Source organism: Calonectris borealis, chromosome 2 (assembly GCF_964195595.1).
Source record: "Calonectris borealis chromosome 2, bCalBor7.hap1.2, whole genome shotgun sequence".
Taxonomy (NCBI): Eukaryota; Metazoa; Chordata; class Aves; order Procellariiformes; family Procellariidae; genus Calonectris; species Calonectris borealis.
Window position 1 is genome coordinate 105,526,177 of NC_134313.1, and position 26,699 is coordinate 105,552,875.

Here is a 26,699-nt window from a genome sequence, read left to right on the forward strand (position 1 = left end):
TGATGAAGTCCAAAAGGACCAGCAATATCTTTAGCTGGGCGAATGGATGTACTACAGTATCAGATAAGCTTTTCTTCAGGGTATTATAAGCACAGTCTGTCTATACAATAGCACCACTAACTCTGGTTAACTGTTCTGTATGCTTATTAGTGAAATCACACGCTATTGTATGTTGTATTCAATCAGCTCCAGAGTTGTTATGTGCAGGACAGTACTGTTAGTCACGTCTGATATTTGATTCAGTGTCTAATACCAGGCACAAGTACCTAAACTTCCACTGGACTTCTTAATCTTGTTGCTTTTTTCCCTGAAACTCCTATGCTTATGAACCTGATTTCAGCATCCTCTTTGTAACAGCTGTCGTTTTACCTCTTTGTTGTTATTATGTTGTCATTGCTTTTCTCCTTTATTCTCAAAAGAAAGCATTTTCCAAGCCAAGTCTTTCACTTTTTTTAATCCTTTTTCCCCCAGATCTCTTAATCTGATTCTCCTTCAGAACCTCTGCTTTCTTTCCTCTGAAATATACCCTGTGTATAAATTAAATACAGCTTTATACTTACCTGTTTCTAACTGGAGGTGTTTCTACAATTCCTACTGAGGTTACATAAATAATAATAATATCTCCTGTAGAAGCTCCCTCTGGCATTGTAAACTGGCTCATTTCCAGCAACTGTTGCACGAAAGTGCTCTGGGTTGCTATTACTTCTGTAACTGATGATTAATTGGAAGACAGATTTCTTGTATCAAGGGATGAATGATCTGGGTGCACTGACCTCCCTTCTTAAAGAGTTTTGCTTTTCAGCCAGTTAAAACCTCTTGAACAGCAAAGGTGTGCTGGGATTAACATGGTTGGAGTTCTAAAATTGTTTTCATTGAGTCTTTGTTGGACAGTGGTTTTATTTTTATTTCATGGCAAAATTTAAAACATGGCATTTCTAAATCATTTGTGGTTTGGAAAGGGCTTTATCTTTAAATACTCGTTTTTGTGTTTGTGTTTATCTTGGACTCTTAAATTAACGCTTTTTTATTGCAAAGATACTAGTGTGGAGAAAAGTTTTACATTTACTGTACAGCTCTTAAATCCTGAACTGTGGAATTACTTGCATTTACTGCTGAAAATAGAAGAAATGTATTTGTGCACAGAACATTTTTTTCTTAATTTAAATCCAAGAAAAAATGTATTTATATCTAAAGATAGAGGAAAAGGTAGCCCTACTCCAGTACTTTCTTAAGTCTGGGGGAAGAAAAGTAGAAAAGGAAAACAGAAGCTTTCAGCACTTTTGTAAAGGACAGTGATTCCTGCCCTTTCTGTTTATTTAGTCTTCTGAATTCACAGAAGTTTAGAAACTGAACTGTCTAACTAGTTAGGTCAATCCTCAAGTGCATTTCAGTTGATCTGTCTACCCCAGTAGATTCTAGTTCAGGTTGTACACGACCCTTTAGGTATTTGCTATTAACTGTTTGCTCTCATCCTCAAATGATGTGGAAAAGTATGGGTACTTCAAGACTTTCATCTTAATTGAAACAAGTAAAGTCGTATTGTTAAATGACAGTCATGCAGATAAAACTCCAGGAAACTATGTTGAAACCATCAAATTAATTTACTGTTCTTGCTTTCCTGTCAGAATTGTTCTGAAATTTGGTTTTCTTCTGGAGGCACATGTGTGAAAATAGACAAGGGCTCATAAATTCTAACTTTAGTTTTTTAAAAGTTAAGAACTTTACTTAGAAATTTTTTTTTTTTTTTTTTTTAGTTAATAAGGTAAACTAGACTGGAGTGTTGTGTTTTTATATAAGCATCTGCAAGAAGAAACCCCAGGGTCTTTGTGTAGAATTGAAGGGCTTCAACAGGAGTGGGTAGTGTTTGAAGTGATTCACCTTCAGTGCTGAGAGCTCTGCTCTTAACCTAGAGGAGAGGGCTAAGTTGTTAATTGAACTGCTGCCTTTAGTTCTTGATGGTCTCCTTTTATTTCACATTTCTAAACAAAAAATGTAGTGCAATATTAAGTGTATTTAGATGTCTTTGCACCAAGACAGAATATAGACAAACGATTGGGTTTGATAAGCATTTTAAATAATGTGTAAATAAGATGAAATGCTATAAATTATAGGGATATAACAAAAGGGAAGAGTAGTGGCTTTCAGCTATGAGACAGACCGTCAGACTGATGAGAGTTCCTTTATCATGTTCCAGCTACCCCAGTATTTGTGCAGTGTAGATACCGTGTGTAAGTATCAAGCATAGATATATCAGGTCAGAATCCTTGGGGTTTTTTTTCTCTGTTGCATATATATTTAATGATTTATTGGCAGATGATACAATTTTGTGTTGTCTCCAAGTGTTCAGTCCCTCCATAGATCTCTTCGATAAATGCTGAAACAAGTAGCACGATTGGTGAAATTAATTTTTCCAATCATATAGAAGAAATACATTCTTGAAATGTTTGGAGAGTCAGCTGTTTCTGGGAACAGACTACGCTTCAAGGTTAATTTCAACCTTTATTTTATTCGCTTCTTTTTGCTTACTGGTTTTGCTGCTTCTTGGCAAAGATTTATAGCAACTTTACTGAGTTTCTCTCTTGTTCTGCTTCTTCAGAGGGTGGAATTTGAGATCACCTGTTACTTGCATGCTGCATTGTTGATGGTTTCATGTGGACTTTGTGCTAGCCTGACATGTTTAACTTCACATTCATTGTTCCCCTTTGGCATGAAATAATCCATTTGTCTACTTTGCCCCTGCTTCTGGCAAATGGAGGTTGAATGGGTGGCTGGCCGTTAAAAAGTAGCATACTGTGTGTACAGGGGACTGTGCATAAGCAAGTTCGTATGATAAGTTAGTGTTTGGCTTTAACGGCATTGAAGAGTCGCTGCTGCTTAAACTCTGACAAATAGAAATGAAGGAGATGAAATATGAAAATGCATTTGTATTGTTTGTTTAGTTAATATGGAGATGTAGAGGTTTTCTGTATAGATTAATTTTAGTGGACTACTTCCACGGTGCCGGTGCTTCGGGAAGTTGGAAATACCTTCATCCAGCTTGAGACTGAGGTTATCGCATCTTATTTAGAGTCTGACTTTTATCAGTTGTGATTGTTTTGTTGGATTTGCAGAGGGGTGTTCGTTTTTTCTGTAAGATTGATCACAAAATGTTCTTCTTAAACCAGTGTGTACTTAAAACTATCTTCTGTGTTTCTGGGAACACTATAATGTTATGTTTGACTTCGTAATAGGCACAGAAAAAGTACGGCAAGCTCAGGACTGCAAGGATCTCCATGTTGTAAACCCCGATTGGCTGTGGAGCTGCCTGGAGCGCTGGGACAAGGTTGAGGAACAGCTCTTTCCCTTGAAGGATGACTACATCAAAACACACAGGTAAGTGGAAACTTGGGGGAGTAGGGGCTATGAAAATAGGTTATTCATACAATTATGCTAATTTGTTAATGCAGCTATAAAATTGGTTTCTGACAAATTCAGAATGGTGTGCAATGCTTACAGATTTTGTGAAAGAACCCTCCATTTTTGTCCATTTCTGTGCGGCTTAAACTGAAAACTGTTAAGGGATTGGGAGGCAGTTCAGCAGCTAGCAGAATCAGGAGAAACCTGTGGTACCAGTAGTTTCTTTAGCAGTTATCATTGTTAGCCATCTTCAGCTGGAGCAGTGGACCTTGTTCAGTTCATCTACAAACTAACACAGGGAATGCCACCAAGGTGCAGGATCATTCATGCTGCCAAATGAATTAAAAAATGTACACACTCCCACAACATGAAAAATTGGTAAAGTATGGCATTTTTTTCTGAGACTTGGTAGTGAGGAGGAAGAGAAAAATAGAGCAGAAAAAAATCTAAGAGGGGTTGGAAGGCATGAAGGTAGAAGTGAAAACTGGAAGAAAGGAAGTAGTGAGAGAACAGGAGGTTTTGGCATGATAAGAAAAAGTGTTGAAGGAGAAAGGGTTAAAAATAATCACTGCACTAGGATGCAAATAGACAGCCAAAAACTTTATTAACACAGAGGAAGTCTGAGGGCTATTAAGAACAGTCCCCTTTAGGAAAGTGCCATGGCAAAATAATTCATGGCAAGATACTGTAGCGCCAGCTTCTGCTTCTTGACTTGTTACCTGTTTGGATAGACTCACATTAATAGCATCTTGCAAGCCTAATGGAGGACCTTCCCTCCTGTGTTTAGACAGGAAGGGGCATAGCATATTGGGTTTTCTGTGTTAAATGGATAGTGATGTGATTGACTGAGTAGGCTAGAGATTTGCTTTCTGCCTAAAAGACGCTAGCCCTCTGAGGGCAGAATGTGTGTGTGTAAAGTCCTCATGCACTCTGAAGACGCCAAAAGTAGAAACATCTGGAAGTGAGATCACTTATCAAATGGGAGACTAGGTAGGGACCCAGGATCTCTAAAACTTAGGAAAGAGATGTAGCCTACTTATGGCTTGACTAGAATACTTTGTTTCTAAAATGTTCTATCAGTTTTTTTAATCAAACTTTGGAATATTTGTATGGGATGTTTAACTTGTCTCAGAGGCCTGACACTGCTGAGTTCTTAGTAGAAATCTGGGCAGTGACTTGTAAGCATCATTTTTTGATGTCTAGATGAATGTTGGTCTTTCTACCTATCTTAATGTACTCTTCCATTTTATTGAAACACAATGATAATTTTTCCTACTTCTATGTTTCTAATACAATATACCTCCACTTCATACTTTCCCTCACTTCCACACCGCTCCCCCCACCCCCCCCAAACTTCAGTCAGTGAGACATCTATCTTAATGCAAATACTTTTACTTTATTAACCCAACATGTGCAACTTCTTTGGAAAAGATTTTCTCCTTAATGAAGCTGCTTGAAATAGTGATTACTGGTCCAAAGCACTTATGAACTAGGTGAGGGATGAACTCTGAGAAAATATTTGCATATAAAATGAGCTTAAGAATAGCAAAAAAGAGTAAGTAAACTTGGAATTGGTTGACCTTAAGTATTGATGCTACAAGATTACTTCAGAAAGGTCCATGAAAGCATATGGTAGAAACTCCAGTTTTGTGGCACTTCTAATATTTGTTAAAATATAGTTTAGTTGTTTTTTCTATAGCATCGGTTTCATGGTGCATAACGTGCTGTTTTATTTATTTTTTTTAAATGATTCAATTTGCTTCCTTTTTTTTTGTGGCACTTCATCGTAATTGGATAGTATGCCATAATGGTAATTCCTGCAGACTGATCTCTGAGTGTTTCTGCTGACACTTCTAAAATCGTGTTTTAAAATGCAGCAGAGTGATCATAGGTGGCTTAGTATTTTAACAAATGAGTTTGGGTGACTTGCAAATTAATACCGTGTGTTTATTTTCTCTCAGAGCCAAGTTGGAGAGCAAATACTAAGATCTGATACAATAGCATGCTTTTCTTTTTGTTGCATATATGTAGATTATTATGCTACTCTAGTTGTGCAGTTGTTAGTATTGGAAGCAATTTCAGTAACTTTATATGTTAAGATGCTTTTTAAGGCACATTTAATAATTTTTTTAATAATGTAAATATGACATTATCTGTGTCTTTGCATTTTTCTGTTTTAAATTCAGCGAGACTTTAATAGGGTGGGTAAGAAGAAATGTTTTTTCAGAAATCTGCCAAACCATTTTTTTCCCCCCACTTTCTCCTTTAGAAAAAAGGAATGCTCATTTTTTACATTACAGTTAGATACCTCATTTAAATTTCTAAAGCTATTTTTTCTGAACTTCATCCAACAGAGAGAACAGCCCTGCCACGTTTCCTGATACACACAGCACTTTTCAGACAGCGCTGTTTCACCCAACACCCATCCATCCAAGGTCTCAACCTGGTCCTGAAGTTCGACTTTATGATCCTAACACTGGAAAGCTAATCAGGAAAGGCACTCAGACCTCTGGCCAGTCGATGTACATCCAATCTCCAGCTCCTCCCATCACCTTACCAGTCCACGGTGAACACTCGTCCTTCAGGTACCTAAAGCATAGCTAAGAGTGTCTTCAACTATATTTTCAGATGCTGTGGTAAATTTAACTCTTGTTATCTTTGCATTTGATCAAATTGTCATCTTTGCTTTAGTTACTTCGTTTGCTTTCTAAAAAGCCAAGGAAATGACTGAACGTGAATAGTCAGCTGAAGTGAAATGAGGATGCTAGCATTCCAGATGCTTTTTGTGCCTCACTTAAGTGCAACTAGAAACCTCAGAACAAATAAATGCAGCGTGTAGTTTTTGCGCTCTAACGTGAATATTAAATAACTCATCTCTGAAGCGAGGCAGCCTAATGTTTTTTAACAAGTCTTAGAGTAATGGATTGGGGTTTTTGTCTATAGAATATATCTGATAGCATTTGGCTTTTGTTTATAAAATTTTCCTCTTCACCTAATTCCTTCAGATGGGACATCAGCTTTGTGTTTTGTTTTGAGGAATGTCAGAAGTGGTGGAAGAGGAGTGTAGCTAGCTGAGCATTATTAAATAAGGCCATATGATTGAGTGTTAGTTAATAATCCTTAGATCACTAAATCAAGACACTAAAGCAGCAGGAAGAGGAGATGGCCTGCTTTTGAAGTACAAAGGCTAGCATCTGGACTCTGTCAAAATTTGTGGATTAGATTAAGCTACAAAGACAACACTTGTCTCTTACGGATGCATAAAATATCTAAAATTCATCCCTAAGTATCTACGTAAAAGATCTGACTTTCTGGAATGCTAACAAGTTTAGCAAGGCTTGTTGACTCCAAAGGTAAAGTACCCAATTGAAGGCGAAGCTTTTATCTTTGTAAAATGTGATCAAAATTCCTTTGTACAATGTGATCAGAGTATAGCAGTTATAAAGCAATTCAGTTTTCCAAGCAACTACAAAAATACAAAGCACAATTATAAATGCACACAGTCTTCTACCTTTCTTCTCCCTCCCCCGCCACTTTTGCAGTGTATCACTTGTTAAGTTTTTGTATATTAGTGTAGCTTGTTATGTTTCCACTCTATCTTCCTGTTGCTAAATTATTTCAACCTATGTTTTTTTCAGTTGTCATCTTTTTATAGGCTTTTTCTTATTTCAGCTTCCTTGTTTCTGTCAGTGTAGGTTTTTTGAGTCTCTTGTTTATGAAGACATCTTGTTTTCAGTTCCTTTTTAACTGTGTCTTTAAAGTCTGTATTTCACTTTACTATGACATGTTAAATGAGCAGGAAAATCTTTAAATAATCAAGACACAGCATGTATCCAGAGAGGAGCTGAAAAGCTTTTGGTTTTGTTTGTCAGTTAGTGTGGCAAGGAGTTTGTCTAGAAATAGAGCTGGGAAGGTTGTACGTGTATATAATTGTCATGACACTTCTAAGATGCTTCAATATGATGGTTTATGTTGATGCATCACTCAATGCTTTAGAAAGAATAGGTTTTGATGTTTGTTCTATCTTTGTCAACAACTTAATGAAGAGTTATGTCCACACCTAGGCTTATTTTTCTTTAATGCAGAGGTGCTTCTTCACTTGAACATCTTATGGAAAAGGAGAGAAATATACTTCAGCTGTCTTAGTTGAGTTTCTCAGAGCCCCAGACAGGTTTTGGCATGGAGCGAGACTGTATCTTCTTCCTACTCCCTTATCTTATTTCACTTAAGCATTTTTTTGACTATCAATGCTCAGGGTTGAGATGCTTTAATCTAAGAAAGTAAATCCAATTACTCAACTGTGCTGCAACTTCGCCGATTAACGTAAGATATATGCTGGCAAATAGTCAGTATTTTCATCATCATTTCCTGTTGATTTGGTTCTAGTGGTAAAGTTAGTGACCTGTAAACACTGATCGCTTAATTGGGGCATGTCTATATTCCTCAGAGCAGTTCCGTTATCTTCAATTAAGATGGTGACGAGTGTCTTGGTAAAGTCTAGGAGGAAAGCAGTGCAGTGATCAAATACCGCTTTAAGTACTTTTAAGGGATAGGAAGTACAGCGCAGGCAGAGCACAAAGGCTGTAAAGAAGTAACAAGAAGCTGAACAGGAACAGCTTTGCTGTGTTTTGACTGAGCAAGAGCTGAGGCAGAAGTACTGTATCATCGCTTTGCTTTATCTTAAAGCATACATCAATGACAGCTTTTAAAAAAAAGTTTCACATCCAATTTAAAAATTGATGTGATACTTGACTTTAGAGAAAATTACTTTAGTGCAGCAGTTTCTTGGTAGAAGGCAATGTATTTTGTGTCCTGACAAAATTCATGTGCTTGTATGTTCACCTCCTACAGAAAGGTAAGAGTATTTGTAACTAAGCCATTGAATTTAAGCAGAGTTAAAGCTGTTAACACTCACAACCACTCCTGTTGCAGGTGGATGCAAAGTCTCCAATAATCTTCTTTGATAGTTTCTAAAAACTTCATATGATTCTGAATTTCAGACAGTGGGCAACAAAATTGCACTGCTGCGAGAGGAAACCCTTGGATAGCCACATGTGTCATAGCAATGGTACTTGGTCTCTTACTGTAAGAATAGACCTTAGAAGTGAACCTCTTGCAAGGCTGGTTACTGAAAAGGGCTTCAAGTTATCTGAGTACCATTTCATAAGAACTGTCTCAGTTCTCACTTTTTTTTATTTTGGGTTCAACATTTTTAGTTTCATTCTGGGATTCAACTTGAAACATAATTTAAAATAGGATATGATTAGTTTAAATATTGACACACAATTTACAGTGAAACTGTCACCAGTGAGCTAGAGATGGTTCAGCTGATTTGCTCAATGTTTCATGCGACAGGCATAGATCTTGCCACTGTGCTCAGTGAGACTTGAACACCTGCTTTTTGTCATGGCTGTTGCAGCCTGAGCGGAAGGGTGGCAAAGAGTTTGCGGCTGTACTGGAAGGGAAGGGAAGCGAATGCAGTGGTGCTCGGTGGCTGCTGGCGGCCGGCAGGAGCTCTTCTTTGTCTGAGAACTGCAAGGATTCCTCTTTAAAAATATCCTGCATGTCAGAGCTTTGACACTCCGTATGTATCTCAACAATTTGCATTTTCATATGGAAACAGTATTCTACAAACATTGCAGTAAACACTAAAGTTGTAACAGGTCATGAGATGTGTAATGTAGTGTTGTCAAAAAAAAATGCAAATGCTAATGGCATCTTGGATGACAATAAAGAAAAAATAATATTACAAGTTAAATTCCAGTGAACGCTAATAATACACTAACAGGTGAAGCAAGGCTTAAAATATGGATATAATTTACATGTGAGAAGTTAAGTGGCTGTCTGGTTTTAAATAGTGCTAAGATGCACCAAATGTTTGGTTTGTAAAGGTGTGTCAAGCAGATGTTGGTGGCTGAAGCAATTCTTTAAGATTCGTATAAATTAATTTCACTTAAAATTTTTGTGTCTTAATTTATATGCTCATTGTTATGATTTTTCCTATCTAATATTATTAGTCTTGCTATGACAGCAAAAATACGAAGTACCAAATTGAAATCATTAATGGAATTTAAATATTTTTAACATTTTCATGATGATAATGCTATTTTAACTTTTGCCCTGATGCTGTATCAATGAAAGTGTTAAGATGCTTGTAACTTCCATAAATGTTGAACCCACCCTGCATGTGGTGACTTCTAGCACACATGCATGTGTAAGACTGGCAAGCGCCAACCAACCTGTGCAGGGTTGAATATGATGTTATTTTTGAAAAAGTACTCATGAATCTCATCTAATTAGAAATAAATGTAAATTCCTGCATTTGTATGTCTTTCAATTTTAATCAACCTAACAAGCAGCTGAAAATGTAAAGCCTGAAAAGTGTCTTTGATAAAATAAAAATGTTTCTTACAAACCTTAAAGAAGTCTTTGTTTTATATTGCTTTTTGCAATGCTTTAGTGAGAAGTCCCAGTGTATCTTATCTAGTAGCAGTTGGAAAATACTGGGAAAAAAATCTGACAAAAGCCTTTAGAAGCTATTAATACAGTTATTTTACAGTTAATATTTGTGTATAATAATGTGGTCAAGGATGATCTCACATTTTATTCTGGGGGAGGAGGGGGAGTATTTTATGTTTTTTTAACAATGGTGGAGTCTTCAAGACTTACCTGAGACTTGTAATATTTCTGCATATTATTGCTTCAGAGTAAAAAAGTTCATAGCTATGCCTAGTCTTGGATGCAGTATCTCCAGATTTAAACTGCCAATAAAGTTTTTATTTAATAATGATGCAAAGTAATTCCTGCCTTTGCCACCCATTGAGGTGAGAGTGATGTTCTCTAAAGTGTTCAAATAAAGAATATAAATAAGAATACAATGATACAGAAACTGCAAAAAGAGGAGTTCTCGCTGTCATCAATATGTTAATGTGTTCTTAAAAAAAATACTAGATTTATTTCTAGTCTAAGAAAATCTGCTTGGCTGCCTGCTACATATAACTTGTGTATAATTTTTGGCATGGTCAAGCTTGTCATGTTTTCAATGCAGTTGTGTAAGATGCTCATACCTGTTGTTTTGTCATTCTCTGTTTTACTAAGAATGTAAATAGCATCACCACCTTTCTCTTGGCTAGGGTACCTATTAAAAAGGTGTGGAAATCATATTTTAAAAGATCCTTTTGGAAAATATAGTGTAATGCTGTATTTTTTTACTCTTTTACCTATGAAAATTATTGTCTGAGAGCAGCTTAATAGCAAAAGAAAACCGTGTGGTCTTGTAAAATAGAAAACATTTAGTAGAGGGGAGGGGGAAAAAACCAACCAAACAAAAAAAAACTGTTAAGCTGTGATGAAAATCTCTAACGAAAACAGTTTGGTTAGTTCGTTTCCACAACATCTAAATTGTTGTTTTGGCTTCATAGGAAGTTCCAGTGTACAGAAATGACAAACTGCGAAGGGGAACATTTCTGCTGTGTTGCTGAGTAGCGCTGAACGGATGGGGCTCTCCTGCAGCAGATAGCGCAGTTCTGGGTAGCACAGCAATGGCTTGGCTCTCTTCCCCCACCATCCCCAAATCAAACAATGAATTCACATCTCTTGCACCTATGCATGGGATCTGAGAGGAGAGAGATGTGTATTTAGGAAATCTGAGCCCTCAAAATGAGCTCAATAAGACAGCTTCATGTGACTTTCAGATTTCATACATTCTGGAATTGAAGTACTGATGTAGGAAAAAATCTTGATATTTAGATGGCCGTCTTAAGAAGCTGTCAAGTTCATGAGAGGGGAAATGATTTTGTGGAACCTTACCTGTGACTGGATTTACATAATTTAATAATGGCTTATAATAATAAGGGGTGCTGATCTAAAGCTGTTTCTTGAAAATCCAGGCTTGAGGAGAAGCAGCCATCCTACACTGAAACTCTTGTCAGCAGAGACCACACTGTGCCCTTTCTTAATCGCCACCACCCTCAGAAACAGCTTGATGGTGTCTCACCTGGTAGTTACAATTTGAAACATCTTGTGATTTCAAATACAGTCACTTTTATACTTGCTTGTGGTAATCATTCCCCACACACACAATCTTGTGGCTAACGTAAATAATTTGTTATCCATGAGCTTTATGACCTAAGGTCTTTGAATAAGATTCTGGTTGGTGCTGAGTTGCTGTAATGTGTTCCAGGAGGGTTACAGCTCAGTATTCATAGTTAAACTGTATTGTGTAGCAGTTTTAGCTTCTCCAAGTCTTTAATAGTTAAGTAATATTCACAAAGAAAAAGTTACCCAAGAAATGTAGAAGTCTCCTGCTGTTGTTCTAGATGTAGTCTATCTTTTTATTACCATTATAAAGCAATTCTCATGAAGTTATGATTATTTTACCGTTTTTATGAACATTTTGACATTCCTTTTGGTATCTGCGTGTTCTGGTTAAATACAGTAACTAACAAGGTAGTAAAATACAAACTAAGAAAATGCTATCATATTTGAATACACTAGCCAAAAAGAAACACGGTCTGTTTTGCATCTCATCCAGGCTTAGCATCTGGGAAATGTCTAAAGATCAAGGCTACAGAAATGAGCTTTCTACTTGCAAACCTCTTATCTGTAAGATTGAGAAATAGAAGGGTATACTTTGAGATTCAAGAATACAAGCATAACATAGATCAGGAAAAATATATTAGAATGTAAGAATTGTTTCCTGAATGATTAAATGTGTCAAGTGATGGACGAACTCCACTTGAGCACAAACGTTAATGTATTTTAAGGGCAGCGCATCTGCAGCTACTGAAACTCTTGGCTTCAAGAAAGGTTTGGTGGTTACTTACAAGAACAATGGGAAGGCAGGAGAGTGAGTACCTTGTCAAAGGTAGAATCAGAAGCCATCAGACTGAAAATAAAAGCAATCATTGGGACACTTGATCTTTCTTCTGTTGATGAACACAGAACGCTATTAAGCAAAGTCATAGATACTAAATCATAAATTGTTTTAGGATTTTATTTCTAGACAAGCTGTAAATCAAATAAATCTTTCTTATGTGGGACCCCTGAAATTTTTCAGAGTTGTTCAACCACATCAGCAGCAGATGTTTGAAGAAGAAGACCTACCAGCGAGTGAAAATGAAGAGCAGCCTGGTCCATCTAAGCGGAAACGCCAGCCAAGTATGTCTGAGACAATGCCCCTGTACACCCTATGTAAAGAGGATTTAGAGAGTATGGATAAAGAGGTGAGCTTAACTAATTCTGGCAGGTTTCTAATGCAATGATTGTTAGTTATGCATAACAGTTTAACTTCTGTTGAATTATGCATGTATGTGAACTGACCTTGTATGCCACTACAGTAACTTGAAATAAAAGCCACAGCAGACTAAGAACTACAGTTCAGTCTAAAATGCAGTTATGTTCTGCAAAGCAAACTTGAATTAAGGAATGGAAGTACTCTTGAGTGTAAGTAGGCCTTTAAAGCAGAACTTCATTTAAGTATAGCTTTGTCACACAAAACATGTTATCACGTTTGCTGTGTGTTTAGCTTTGCCAGGTGTTACTTTAAACTTTTTTATTTTTAAAGTAAATCTTCAAATGATCTGGACAAAATCAGTGGTGGGATGGGAGAAGAGAGGTCTGTGGATGTAAAAGGCAGAGGCTGTAGAGAAGATCAGAGAGCCAAAGGGGAACATGGGGCCTCGTTATCTGTAGACATTGTAATTGCAGTGCTGTTAAATCATAGCTATCCCTGTTTTGCAGGTGAAGGGAACTTTCTGTTAGAGTGAACTGTACTTTTTTCATACAAAACCATGTTATTTGAAATTCATTGTGAACCTCTAGCAGCTGCTTATTTTTCACTTATCCTTGTGTATGCTCTTTTCAAATGAGCCACCATCTTACATAATATTAAATGATAGAGAGGAAAAAATACCTATCACTGCATACCATGTTTTCATGAATTCGTTACACTGTGTGTGATTTTACTGTAAAACTTAGTGACCTCAGAGCTTGAATTCATCTTTGACTTAGATCATTCACTGGGGTGGGGACAGGAGCGTATAACTTGCCAGCTTCTGGCAGTAAGTTGATTACAAGGTTCTAGCCATAACAGGCCTCAAGAATTATCTTTGGAAAATATAATAAAAGTGTGAGAAGGAAACTGCATATATCACCAAGGAAAGAAAGAGTGTATGTGTACAGCATAGCGTAATTTTGAGATGTGCTGTTGCTAGAGAGGTCCTGGGGGAACTTTGAGCTGGTATTCTAGAGGAAGGTCCAATAACTTTCAACCGCTGTGATGACCTACTCTGAATTTTGGATGAGTGCAAGCTTTTAACTTTACCTAGTAACTCTCGGAGTTGGCAACTTCTGATTTCTTTTGCTTTTTGTTCCAAAGTATTTTGCCCATTTGATCTCAGACTTTCCCAAGAAATAGTATTTCTTCTTGTCATGATGCCAGTCCCCGAATCCATCGGTCTCTTCCTTCTTGTCAGTGGTACTTAAAACAAATTGTTATTATGCATTGTTTTTATGTATTTGTGTACTAACATTTTTCTAATGGTATGGCTTTTGGAAAACATTAATGTATTGCTGTTGTAATGTGTGCACTGAGCCAAAAGAAAGTGTGGATGTTTTCCAGAATTACTGCATAAAGTATGTATTGTTCTGTTTTTAAAGATACTATTTAGGGACCTTGTTGAAAATCTGAATCTTCTGGCACTGTTCGTTTTGTGATTGATTGCTCTCTATGTTGCTACAGTTAGACCGAAGGAATTAAAGTTTTTCTATCTAGCCTACAATTATAAACATCTTAAATTGCGATGATTTGTTTTTAAATTATGCTTTTACTTAAGCTGTGTATTACGTTTGGAATAGACTACATGAACTTCAGAACAAATGAAGCCCAAATTCCAATGGATTTTTTTTCATAGTTGACTTAGCTTTGGTTCCAGGAGTATAATCTGAGGTTATAGTTGCTGCCAAAAGGTTTCCCTTCCACCAGCCTCTGTTCCCACCCCTGTCTTTATTAAATTTACATTTCTCTGATACTTGGGCAGCTGAACCAGTAGAAACTCTTCACTTGTTGTTTGTGTGGGTGTACGTTTTGGGTTTGTTTGGTGGGGAAGCGGGGTGGGAGTTTCTGGTATTTCAGCTCCCCAACATGTAGCTCCCCAACATGTCAGTTAGCACTGACATGGAGAAGGGGACACAGACGACATATATTGGGAATGTTGAACTGGACATGGTAGTGCCAGCAGGTCATCATCACCTGGGAGCTGACTATAGAGACAGCCAAGGGAGACTAACCTTTGTGGACTAACCTTGGGACTGCTAGCATCACCTTGGTAAAATAATGTATTCATGTACAAGAAATGTAATGTAAGAAACAAAACAGGACTTTATGGGGTTGTGTGGGAGTACACTTATGAAACAGGGCGAGGACATGTGGTAATGTAGTCCATAAAATATAAAAGTTTAGTGGAGCATACACAGGAGATCTTGCTATCAGGAACATTATCAAATAAAGTGAAAATAAGCTTGATAAGCATTGCCGGTTAGTGCTCAGTTCACTCTGGTGACACTGTGACTACTTTAACTTCCGTAGAAAGGTATTTGCCCCATCTCATTCTTTATCAAAACATGTTAATGGGTAAGAACCTTTCTGCAATCATGTCACTAAGAGGTGTGAAATTTCTGCTTTCTGCCACAGAAATGCTTTTGCTTCATTTGTATCCGTTCTAGTGGCTATGCCAGCCACAAGATCTACCGCTGATTGCAGACTACCTTGGTAGAGCGAGGGAGTCTGTTTCAGTCACAACGGTGGTGCCTTGCTCCACAACTACAAGTGCTAGTGCTGAGACTGTTAGGGTTGGGAGTACGTGGTCCAAGAAGAGTGAAAGCAAGTTACAGTGTGACTTTGCTGCAGTGTAAGCCTGCCCAAGTCTCAACTGCTCTGTTCCTGCCCCTGAGCCGCTGTTGATAATCATGGGACCATGCAGCAAACTAGTTCAAGGGAGCTGGTTTGGTCAGAAAAGGTCACTTTCCAGGTTAATCTTCATCATTACCAGCTTCCTGAAAGAACTCACAATTGCCACTGCATGAGTGCTAGTGCCAGGAGCAGGCAGAAGATGGAAAGAGCTGGGAATATAAGCAGTGAAGGCAGAACTGCAGCCCTCTAGTTTTAAAACTGCATCCTCAGTATTTCTACTGAATTCCCTGACAAATTCCGATAAGGATTTTTACTAGATCAAAAGGAGTCTTTTAGCTTTAGGCACTGGGATTTTTTTTTAATGAGATGAAATAGGAAATGCAAGCGTTTATATATACTGTTTCTGTGGACATAACAAACAATAAATAACTCCTTTGCACTTAATGTCGAAAGGAAATCTTGCTTTTTCTTTGCAAAAAATCTCTGAAAAGGCCACACAGCCCCAAGCAATACAGAATTTGCATGTAGTTTATACATGGGAGAGTTTTGTTACAAGAATCAAGATGGAAGCCAATAAAGATAATTTAATTATGATTTATTCCGAAATTAAATCCCTTTCCATCCTTAACCTATTTAAACATGTTTGCCACTTTTCCTAGTAAAAAAGCAGTATTTGTTCCAATATTCCATGAGGAAGAACTGCCACGGATAGTCATCTCTACTAAAATTTGATCTTACATGGATTTTTTTATCTTTTCTTATTATTTTAGCTGTAGTTGTGCTATGGATACCAAATTAAGTCAAAGGAAATAAATAGCATCCCAGCTATTGGGTTGCAGTTTAAGGTCACTTAACCTTTTGTATCTTTTTCAGTGCCAAAGATCTTGGAGACTAGATCCAATGGTAGCTTCTTTTCCCTCTGACATGAGGCACTGTGTGAACTTTAAGGAAGTGCAAGACCAAGAGTATTCAATGTAATAGGATTGCTGTTCAAAGGGCAATTGCCAAATCAGAGTAAGTGCATAAGGATGGATCCCTACTTGGGAAATATACAGCCTGCTAATGCTGCTGCCTCACAGTTGAGAGAACATTTTCCCCCTTTCTTTTCTGTGCTAGCTAGATACAGATGCTTTGCAACTGGTTGCTGCTGTTTGTCTCTGCTATGGAATGGTGAAGGGAAGCAGAATTAAATGCTGCTAGTTAAATTAGCTTGTTTATAGTCATTTTTAAAGGCCTGGATGAACTTTTATTTCTTAATAACTGGTTATCTGACATATAACCTGCAAAAGATTACTCCATAAAAATGCTGTTTATATCGGATTGTATCTAGCATGCTGTAATCTTCATCGTATGTTGCTGGTTTCACCAAAGGGCAAGGATTGAAAATCATCTTTAAAGAGGAGGTTTCCAAACAATTAAATGCAGTCAATAAATGCAACTAGAAATATCTCTTGTCCGTAATACCTGTTCCAGCATGACTTTTGTTTTCTCAAAAGCAATAATCTCACTTACCAGGAAGGTATCTACTTTTCCTTTCATTGACTGTGTTGGAAAGTAACTGTTGCAGAAGCCTGTGCTGTAGGGAGAGAGAACTGGGCTGTCTGCAGGTCTTCCTGTCCCCCACTACAGCAGGGGTCCACTTGCCCACCTGCTTACTGTAGAGGTACAGGACCGTTCATTGTGTGCTTTTTGGTGTGATTGCATGGAGCCATCATCCTTCGCCTGGGCTAGGTGGAAGTTGCTGACCTACCAGTCACTACAATGTTGTGCAGATCTGCTGTAGTTTACTGACAAAAACCAGAAAGTGGAATCCAGGCTTCAAATAACTCTATTCGTTTTCAGAAATAAGATTTATTAGCTAAAGCAAGTTGCGCAAAGGAAGGTAATGGCATACAAATCATGTGAAGACATAAACATGTCTTTCCATTCATAATTGATTATCTCAGTACAGTGTGACGTGCAGTTCTCCTTCCCAGAGGTTACTCATGGATCATCTTGTAAGGATATTTCTTTCAGAATTCATTGAGAACCGCTCCTGTGAACTTCTAGCATATTGATTCCTTTCAGCACTGATACAATTACTTATACATTTAAAGAAGACCGGCAAAAATGACCTATGATCAACATTTAATAAATTCTGTTAGTCTTGCTGATTTAGAAATTGTTTTTATTTAATTTAAGCTATTGTTAATTCCTTTTTATTAAGGATGGTTTTCTTCTGAATTTGTATTCCTAAATGATATTTGGAGACAACTTTATGCAACTGGGCTAGTATCATATACAGTTACCTAGTCAAGTTGATCTAATCTTAACACTGTCGTGTCCTATGTGCTATAAATAAGCTGTGTTTATTTTCACATACTAATTGCTTCATGATGGACCTTGACTTTGCTTTTCTGTAAAATTTATTCTTTCTTCGTGGATATCTGTTGCATACCCAAAAGGTTGTTTTTAGCCCCGTGCATGGTGCTAACTTCTTTTAAAAATGTTTAATTGAATCAGCTTTCTCTTAAAGATTTTCCCTTTTGTAATCAGTGTCCCTTTCATAATTAGGTTGACATTCTTGTGTATGATAAATCACTTGTCCATGAGTAAGCAAGGTCAAGACTTTTCATTCCTCTCTTCCTTTTGGCTACAAATTATTCTCTTGTCTGTTCCTTTAAGAGCTGTGGCTGGCAGTACAGTTCCTTTATTTTATTTTTCAGGTGCTTTCTAATTCACCAGTCTGTGTAAATTGTAGAAACGCATAGAAAGATTCCAAGATGCTCCCTTATAAAATGCCAGTGACAAAGGAAAAAGAAATGACCCTCTTGTCTCTTCCATGCCCTCCTCCTCCCCCCCGCCATGAGTTATGAGCCCGTGTTGAGCTCAAGGACCTGTTCTCTCTTGCTCATATACAGGCTGCTGCCACATCCATGGTAGACTGGAAGTTACAGTAGAAGGCAGCCAGCCGTAGGGACTTCTATCTCTCACTGTCAACACTTGCAGGACCAGTCTTAGGCAGATACCCACTGATGGGAAGTTCAAAAAGGAACTTCCAGTAAGGCAGTAAGATTCCAGTAAGATTTAAGTAAGTTCAGTAAGGCAGAAAGATTTCTAATTACATTTTGCAGTGCCTTCTCATCCAGGATGGCCTGGGATTACTAATGTCCTGGAACAGCTCTGCACACGCAGTCTACTAGTTGTATGATCCTTATGCTTTTGTGTTTATTACCGTTATTGTCAGGGTGTTTCAGAGTAGCATCTGTATCTTGTCAAGTGTCATCATCTCTGCCATCTAAGGTAAAATATTTTGCTGGTTTAAATTCCTTCAGTTTGGGACTTGGGAGAGGGAAAGAGAGGGAGTGAATCTGATACCAGTCAGGCCTCCAGCTTTCCCATCTCTCACTTCAGTTAGTGGAGCTGCAATGATTCCTACCATCTGGCTGGATATGTACTTAGCAGCTGCAAAGTGACCACATTGCAAAGGTATGTTCTGTGCATCAGTGCATTTAAGTATACAGATTTTTCTTGGGTGGTAATTGCCTAATGAACTACTTTTGCATCAGAATGGTTCTGTTGATTTGGTACATATTCTGCACATTCTTTTCCTTTTAAGTAAGTTGGAATTCATGTGCCATATATAAAGACCGAAATTACAACATTCTGTTCTTACATAAGGCCATTTTGTCACTCTGCATTTTGCTTTCATCTAAGCAGATTTATTCCTTAATTTCTGTTTTGTATTTTAAGTTAGTGGCTATACCATGCAGTGAATTAAGAGGCAGTGTTTTCCTCCTTCAGTTTAGTGAAAGCTATTATCTCAGCAAGTGGTTAGCTTCTTGGTTAGTTTAAAAATACTAATTTAATGCGGAGGATGTGGTCTCTAGTGCAAAATAATAGCTGCCTGGGGCTCACTTGGGCACTGCATTGCATGTTAACAGCTCTTTGAATTTCCGCAACTACATTTCTCATACAAAATTTCTTGTGTGATGCCTTAACATGTAGCATGTCATAAATTGTACAGATGCTAAATTTAGTTAGCAGTCTATTCTTATAAAGTGCCACCTTTTTGAAGTTAAAAGAATGTGCCTGAGTGTACCCTTGCTGTTGTCAGGGATTGTCATCCAGGCACCTTGGCCCTTGGAAGTTATGAGGTCTGCTTGACACTTATTAGACCGCTTCCACTTGAACTGAACTTTTAAAAACATTTTTTGAGGTAACTATTGATGAAAGTATAGGTACGGAGAAGTATCAAAGGTAAATATGCTACTCTTCATCAAAAACTTCCGAGACAGTAAGAGCCTGTATGAAAGCCATTTGCCGAAACATCTTGTGGCGTAAGCAGGCCTGAGGACAGAGGGGCTGGCTGGCCTGGGTCGGCTGTGGGCCTCGGTGCTCCCCGGTGCCGCCTGTTCCCTCAGCCACGGCCCTCCTGTCACCCTCCTTCGCAGGCCCGCTCCCGCCTCCCCTCCGCCCCCTGCTCTGGCCAGCTTCTCCAGCGCAGAAGAGCAAACCCCAGTTCTCCAGCCCTGTCAGCTTTTCGTTTTCAGTGTGGAGCGCTCATTACCCGAACGGCTTAACCCAGCAAGACGAAATGTGTCGCTTGCTGTCTGTCACTCCGAGATTAGTTTTCTGGAGAGAAACGGTGAGGCTGCGGTGCTAGGAATCGGGGTGCTGGTTTATCTTCATGGAGCACTTGCTGTGGTATGGTGGCTGGCTGATGCACCAAGAAATGTTACTTTGTTTTGTAATGAACATAGCCTAAAGCTGTTGTAAAACGAGAAAAGTATTTTTACTGCTTTCCCCTGTTTAAGATTTTGACATTCACCTGCCTCTAATATGGTTAAATAACACAGAAGTAATTGAACATTAAAATACTATAATGTTAAAGCAATTATTTCACCCATATCTCATCTGATTAGTAGAGAAAACTGAGTAAAGTTGTCCAGTACTATTTTTAATAGTTTGGCAATGAGAATCAGCAGTGCAGAATTAAGAGATCAGTACAGTGGGATGGGGAGAGGAACGACAAGCACTTAAAGGAAGCTGGATATCAGTCATTTGTTTCCGCCTCTCTTTATGTTTTGCTTTGAAGAATTCATTTTCCACTGAAAAACGGAAACAATTCTAAAAAGTAGCAATGCATTTCTATTTATTTTTAATTACAGAAGATATAAACATATTAAAAAACAACAAAAAAAATCAGTATTGGTCATGTTTAAGTTGCAGGTAAATCATCCTGACCAGAAACACTGACACTCTGACTGTTGTTCAGCTAATTGAAAGAACACTAAAAGAAATGCAGTGTAGATAAGGCTAGTGAAATTGGAATGGATTATCAACATGTGAAACATATTTTTTTCCTTTTTTCAGTCTGATATTTATCTGCAGACCATTAGTTTATGCACTAATTGCATAGAGCTGGTTATCTGCTAGTTTTTGTTTATTAAGAGGGCATCATGGTCCAAGCTTGCCCTAGCAGCTTTTTTAAGTGTTTGTAAAGAGTTTTTTTTATGTAATATCACGTTTTACAAGGGGAAAACTGATTACCAAAATAGGAGGATGACTTTTATCTAATTTGATATTATCAAGTAGGCAGTCAATTTTGGATGGCTTCTGTTTTTCTACACAGATTGCTTAGAAAACATTATTTAAGCACAGTTTCTGGTGCACTCATTTTCATTTTAGAGTTATTTTTATGAATTTATATGCCATGAGGGAATATGGGAAACATATTGGAACCTTTTGGCATTCAGATGGCACACTGTATAAATATCTGCATTTTGTAGATAAAAATGGAAACTACCTGTATATGTAAGGATTAGTTTGATGGCACTCGTGACAAGTTGTTAATTAAAAGGTGATATTATTATATAGAATCTTGTGCAAAATGAACATGATCAGTCAAATTCTTGGCTGGTCAAGCTATTTTTAGGAGAAAATAAAGGAAAGCATATGATTGAGGCTGATTCACTTTTATTATGCTCAGATATTTTAACAAATGGTTGGGCTACAATAGATATTATTAATGGGCTGCACCAAATGGACATCAACTAAAGAAGCAGTCCTACTTATTTCAGAGCTGGCCTTTTTTTGGGGTATTTGATAAAATTTATAGTAGTAAGATTGACTGACTGAGTTTTGTCTGGATTTCCCTGTTTATTCTATTGACAGTCAGTCAAAGATTGATTTGATTTACTTGTCAACAAAGATGCTTCTGCCATCTTACACATTCTTCGTACTTTTCTGATGCAATCAACAGTTGATTCAGGTCCTCTGCCATTCTTCCAAAGGTGTTCTCAAAAATGTTTCATTGTAAGTAATCTTGGGTTTTGAGAGAATTTTCTCATAAGTTAGTGAGAAAAGTAACTTCTTTTTACATGTTGCTATCATTCTGCTAAGCACAGAGTAAAAATTATTATGCAAATAAGATTAAGCTCTGTGTGTTTGTTTCTGCAGATATGAGCAACTTCTTTGGCTTTTAAAGTATGTCTGGTTATACAGCAAATGCATTACTCGAATGTTATTCCATATGAAATGGAAAGTAGCTCTAGAAAGCTTCCACCTCTAGAATGTATGTACAAGGTGTTAAAAAAGTGAAGTCTGGTTATTCTATAGGGAAGAAGGCTTTTCCATACATTCTGTTTTGGTTTTTCTACCAACGCTGATAGTACATTCTGTATCTGCAGCCTTCTCTGCTTGGCCTTAGTAAAGAGAAGCTGTAAGCCTTTTTCACCTGTTTGCTTGCTCACTGAAAATGGGGCAAAACTTCTTTAAAGAGAGTTCAATAACCTCATTTTAACGTATGTATCTACCTCCATATTCTAAATCAAATGCAGCTAGGCTGTCAACACTAATTGGCCACAGTTAAGAATGAGTTGTCTAAGCCACATTGAGCAATTTGCAAGCTGATCCCTAACATAATTCTGAGCAGCTGCTTATAGGGCCTGATTGAGCCTCACCACAAGTCTAACATGTTTTTACATTTAAACTCAAGCTGTTATTCTCCATGAGTGATATTTAAAAGTGTCTGCTCAAGTCCTGGTCTAAGTCTGAACTGTTTCTTCATAACTGGGTTGGTTTTTTTTTTTTGTTTTATCAAGATACCCTGAAACTTGTATTTCAACAGAAGAATAAATATAGCTATGCAATATAGCATAATATATGTTAAGTGCTATGGAGAATCTTTACAAATACTTGCATAATGCTAGTCTGCTATAGTTATTTACGGATTTAATTTGTGTTTGAAATTTTGGGGTTATAAAAATGCAAGTTCATTGTGGTGACATTAAGGCCAGGTTATTTATAAATGCAGCATTGAATGACAGTTTGTCATGACCATTACCCTTTAATCAGCTGTTCTTGATCAATTATCATAAGGTGACTTATTTTTAAACTGAAACTATGCATAATTGCAATTGCTCACTTCTAAGACATCTTCGAGATAAAATATCTTTCCTTTGCTTTGGTAGTCTTTGTTCTTGTCAGGCGCTGGCTTCAGAGAGCACTGAATATAGCCACTCAGCTCTGCCTCTGTGAGATAGCCCTGCAGCTGCAAGTATTCTAGCTCTTATGTCAGCATCACCAAGAACATTTCTATTCCATGTACAGCTTTAACAGAGATTATGAAAAGCTGCAGAACTAGAGCCCCCTACTGATGTAAAAAATTCCCTGCTGCAATGCAATCACAAAATTAATAATTACCTGAATGGCCATGCTGCTATAACTTTTTCATGTCTACAGTAGCGGTATTAATTTTAGATTTTGAGACAATGTCATTGTTACTCTGTAGTGTTATGATTTTTGTATATGAGCTTGCACTTTGTCTTTGCCGGGGTCACAGTCAGCTGTAGACAATATCCTCTGTCGCTCTTCGTAGCAAATATGATGGTACCGCTTTCTCTGAGATGAACACAAACAGCTGCCTATCTCAGATATTTTAGTGCTCCAACATCAAACTTGCTTCATCACAGAGGTATTGAGGACTGGATATAGCTGGCATACCACGACACAGAGATCATATCAGAACCTGCATAGTATTCATCACCTTAATATTAAGCTTGTTGTAGAACCTGACCACTCTTCAGCTGCTGGGCTTATCTTTCACTGTGTTTTGGTTTGGTTTTTTCTGGTTTTTTTTTTTCCCCAAGTTATTCCCTGCCCAGTTTTGGCTATTGAGTGGGCTAGCTATGCAGGACACTTGCACATACACAGTGCTCATATTTCTTCACTACTTCACTTAAAAGCTGCATGTTTGATTGTACAGTATCTGTTTGCAGTCCCATTGCCCTGTTCAGCAGAAACCATTTCAAAACTGACCTGTCTTCACTGTTGTCTTTAAGTTTCTAGTAAAGCCAGTTCAGAAATAGTTTTCCCCAATGCTCATTATTTGAGGTGGCTTTGTTAGCTTGAGCACATTGATAAATGTCTCTTGGCTTCTGTAATAATGAGACCAAGCTAATCAGGCTTACTGAAGAGGGAAGTTCATTGACAGCGAAGCAATGCTTCATGAAGCCAGCTGATGTTTGGCAATGGTAATGCTAAACTTAGGTTAAAATCAGTAAGTCGTGGCAGATCCAAGCTGGTTCTGCCTATAGCTAGCTTGGATCAGGGTGCGTTTACTAGGTTGTTCATAGTATGTGTGAATAAAGCTATACTGAACACAGCATATCTGTGTTTATATAGCAGTGTTTTTGAGCTACTAAGCCCTACTGTATCCCAATTGCTCTACACAGCGGTAGTTTAAGTTCTTTTGCAGCTGTGATACCTGCAGAAAACCTGCACTTGGAGATAAATGAAAGCAGGTTTTTGCCTGTCTTCTGTTCTCACCTTAGTATTTTCAATTTCACTTAGTAGACTATGACTTTTGAACAGCTTTATATGATACTGAACAAGAAGATCCAAATTTCAACCTTTGAAATGGAAAAAAACCTTTTTCTCTGAAATACGTATGTAGCGATGAATATTTATTTATTCAGTCTCTCTAAGTGAAAGATATGCTTTCAGTTAATCTTGGGAAGGTAAAACCTAGCACTGTGCTAACGGAGTTGTTAAAACATCTGATAACAAGGATTCATTGTGAGAAAGCTTTGAAACAGTCGAGGTGCAAAAAATACAGTTTTTATCTGCATATTGTGTATACCTGAAACTCTTTGTTTATGCTTATATATATCTTCTTTTCAGGGTGAGGATTATTTGGGTTCTCAAATCTATTGGAGTAAAGTCCATAGTTGTGACCGTTATTTTACAAAGACAATGTTTTCTGATCATGACACTGTTCAATAACAAATTGCATGTTTGGTTGCAGCATTTCAGAAGTTTGGTGTTTGTCTCTGAGCTGAAGCACATTAGAACCTTAAATGTAATCTAAATAATCTGTAATTCAGGTTGAAGTGATTGAAAATTAGTTCAAATTGAGCTCCCTCCCACTCTTGGATTTCTTATTTTAATGGAATAACCAAATGGGTTAAGCCCTAAATTGTTCTCATAAGTTTTCAAGGATAATGTGCTAAATGTACTTGCAGGTTGGCATTAATGCCTTTGGGGATGACTTGAAAGAGAATATGTAGATAAGTATCCTGATACTTTTTTTCAGAAAAGCTGAGGATTTCTGTTTAGAAGTACAGGCTGCAAAAACCTGTATCACTTTTCGTATGGGGGGAGGGGGAGAATAGGATTATTTTAAACCTCTTCCACCAGTTCAGTGGATGTTGCCAGATAAAACAGTGAGTATTTAGAGACAACTGTCCCATTCTCTTTTTAAAACCAATTGGACAGACAACAAGCTGGATTGGTGGAGGAAACCTGCCCACACCTGTTCAAAACTGCCTCTGTGTCAAGAAACATGGTATCAACTGGGCCAGAGTGGGAGTGAGTTTTAGCAGTAGATTACATTTCATTGTAGTCTTTGTTACCTAGGAATCCCATTGCTTTTTAGGTTTGGGCAATCAATATGCTATCCTCTACAAAATGCTCGTGAAGGTAAACACCACTAATAGATGCGTTCAGCATCTATGGATTTTTTTCATTTTTGTTTTGTGTTTTTAAGTGGAACTTCACGAGAGGAGATGCTGTCAAGAGGGCACTTGAACATATTTTGACGATCAGAAAATTGTTGCAAAATGAAGCTTATATCCAAAGAAAACTTGGTCTGAGGGAATGACTGGAAGCAATACAAGTAGACTAAATATTTTTTTATGCCAAGTGATTTGTACCCAAATTTCTGTTCTTTTTTTAATAACATAAATAATATAAAACCAGATTAGAAGCTCAGAAATTGTACAACCCTTTGATACTAATGTACTGATACTGTGCTGCCCTCAGCACTTCATTAGCATCGTGCTATAGATGTCTCCCCTTGGCAGTGAAATGTGTCAGAAAAGATCACTCAGAGCCAAGGCACTGTGCCCTCTCAAATTGCCATGTGTCACTTTTAATAGTACGTTAAGATTTCTAACTTAATGTGTCAGTGATATTTTGTGATAGTATTTAAACACCTTTTGCAAGCATTCTTTCATTAGCAAATTAGATTAATTTATGTTACTAAAAAAAAAAATCTTGATCACTTAGACTGTTTGTGCATCTCTTGATAAATCTCTAGAAATAAGAAGAAAGTTATGACTTCTTCTGGCAAAACCTGCCTCAACGTAATAGCCAGACTTACAATTTTGCAAGTCTCTCCTAAGAACTGTCAAACAAAGCTGCTTCTTGCTGCATATCATATATATATATACACACACACACACTTTCTTTAAAGTAGAAAGGATGGCTTTGAGAACAAAAAGTATCATGATACTGTCCTGTTTTAAACAAGAGTAACAGTTTACGGTAGTACTGCTCATGACTTCTTAAGATATTGCTCTAAAGGTTTACAAGGTCGGAGCTATACTGATACATGTTTGCAGCAGGCTGAAATCCCTGAAGTGTCCACCTGTGTTACCTTTTTTGTTTTACAGGCATGGATACTTCTAGTCTTTACCAGACGTTTTTGTTGACTAGGGAAAGATTACATTGATGTTAGTCTTTGTTCATTTTGCACACCTGAAAGTTAACTTCTATTGATTACAGATCATTGAAGGTCTATTTGTATAAGAATTTTCTCCTTGCTCCTTTTCCTTCACTCTGAGTTTGTGTACATTAGTGTTCTATTTGTATAGCATCAACAGACTCTCTAGGTTTTCTAGTCTATGGATATTTAGATAGTGTTTATCTCTACAAAAAGAGTGTAACAGAATTTGAGTACAACAGACTATTATCTGTGGATTCACTCACTAGCTCATTCCTTTAAGATGAAGGTTTGCCTAAGGTGAAATCAAGACACTTAGTAAAGTGTGGCACTTAAACTTGAGTGTGCAGCTTGGGTTTCTGTTCCATTGCAGGTTTTTTGGTTTTTTTTTTTAAGATTTGCAGA

At 37.5% G+C, this 26,699-nt stretch overlaps 1 protein-coding gene across 11 annotated transcripts in view; it reads left to right on the forward strand.

The window, feature by feature from the left end:
• CTDP1 (CTD phosphatase subunit 1) overlaps positions 1–26,699 on the forward strand; it is a 117,736-nt gene that overhangs the window by 38,469 nt on the left and 52,568 nt on the right. For 7 of the 11 annotated variants that reach the window (XR_012672525.1, XM_075142852.1, XM_075142853.1 and 4 more), the window contains 3 exons: positions 3,231–3,372; positions 5,751–5,981; positions 12,455–12,620. Coding sequence is in view for 9 of the 11 variants with exons in the window: in XM_075142852.1 (XP_074998953.1) it covers positions 3,231–3,372; positions 5,751–5,981; positions 12,455–12,620 (539 nt within the window). In the remaining 2 variants the exon portion in view is untranslated. Of the gene's footprint in view, positions 1–3,230; positions 3,373–5,750; positions 5,982–8,815; positions 9,822–12,454; positions 12,621–16,180; positions 16,322–25,337; positions 25,467–26,699 lie in introns of those variants that run through there. The other 4 variants (XM_075142855.1, XM_075142854.1, XM_075142857.1 and 1 more) reach the window with 4 other exon arrangements.